At 41.0% G+C, this 991-nt stretch overlaps 1 protein-coding gene across 1 annotated transcript; it reads left to right on the plus strand.

Annotated features, from left to right (window-relative positions):
• Positions 1-4: 4 nt before the first annotated feature.
• On the plus strand, positions 5-909 carry LOC104916738 (E3 ubiquitin-protein ligase TRIM36-like; the record flags this gene model as incomplete). The annotated part of the gene is made up of 2 exons (XM_010727751.2): positions 5-284; positions 546-909. Coding segments are annotated over 2 exons (582 nt in total), but the record flags the coding sequence as incomplete, so codon positions are not given.
• Positions 910-991: the final 82 nt, after the last annotated feature.

The raw sequence follows: 991 nt of genomic DNA on the forward strand, positions 1-991 counted from the left end.
ACCAGAAATCAACGAGGAGCAATGCAGAATGTGTAACAAAGCTGTGATCAGTTGGGAGTCCTCCGGGAAGACAGACTCTGCTGATATGTATGTTCTTCAGTATCGCAAGCGTAGTAGAGAAGAGGAGAGTATGATGTGGCAGGAAGTTGAAGTTTACAACAAGAGCAAAGGCATATCTGATCTTGATGATGACAGTAGCTACACCTTCAGAGTTCGAGGATACAAAGGGTCCATCTGTAGCTCATGGAGCAAAGAAGTTATTTTGCGTACACCTCCTGCTCCAGGTACTGGGTTTTCTTCTGTCCACCTGCACTGGAAACCACCTACAGTTCCCAGACTTCTATCCCATTATTGGTTGTATCTGTATGTATAGAAGTACTATAATGAGCAGGTTAATTATCATACCGCGCTTATTAGCGTGCATGACAATCCTAATAGCTTTTCATAGTGAGAATTTCTAATGCCAGTGTAAAGATGCAGTATATAAGCCCAGAAAGCCAAAAAATATCTAACTAACAGGAAATTCCTGGAATACTATTTTTCAGTTCTTAGCTTTCTTTTTGATGACAAATGTGGGTACAACAGTGAACGTCTCCTGCTGAACCCAGAAAGAACCTCTGTGGCAAGCAGCGCTGGGTTTCCTTTACTGCTAAGAGCTGAACGCATGCAGTTTGGATGCCACACAACCCTGAATTACATCATTGGTGATCCTGGTATTGCCAAAGGGAAGCACTTCTGGGCTTTTCTTGTGGAAGCCCATTCTTGCCTGGTAAAAGTGGGAGTTGTTTCTAGCACCAAGATACAGAAATTTTTCCACAATACACATGATGTGACAAGCCCAAGGTAAATTCCAAGCATGTGCATGAAACATGTTTTGTACAAGAAGATGGTTGGGTTTATTTTATTTTATTTTATTTTATCAATTTTAAAAGCAAACGTAGTCTCATTTTAACCAAACTTGAACCTAACCAGTGGAAAGTAGCTTGAAGCA

This window comes from Meleagris gallopavo, unplaced genomic scaffold (assembly GCF_000146605.3).
Source record: "Meleagris gallopavo isolate NT-WF06-2002-E0010 breed Aviagen turkey brand Nicholas breeding stock unplaced genomic scaffold, Turkey_5.1 ChrUn_random_7180001936738, whole genome shotgun sequence".
Classification (NCBI taxonomy): Eukaryota; Metazoa; Chordata; class Aves; order Galliformes; family Phasianidae; genus Meleagris; species Meleagris gallopavo.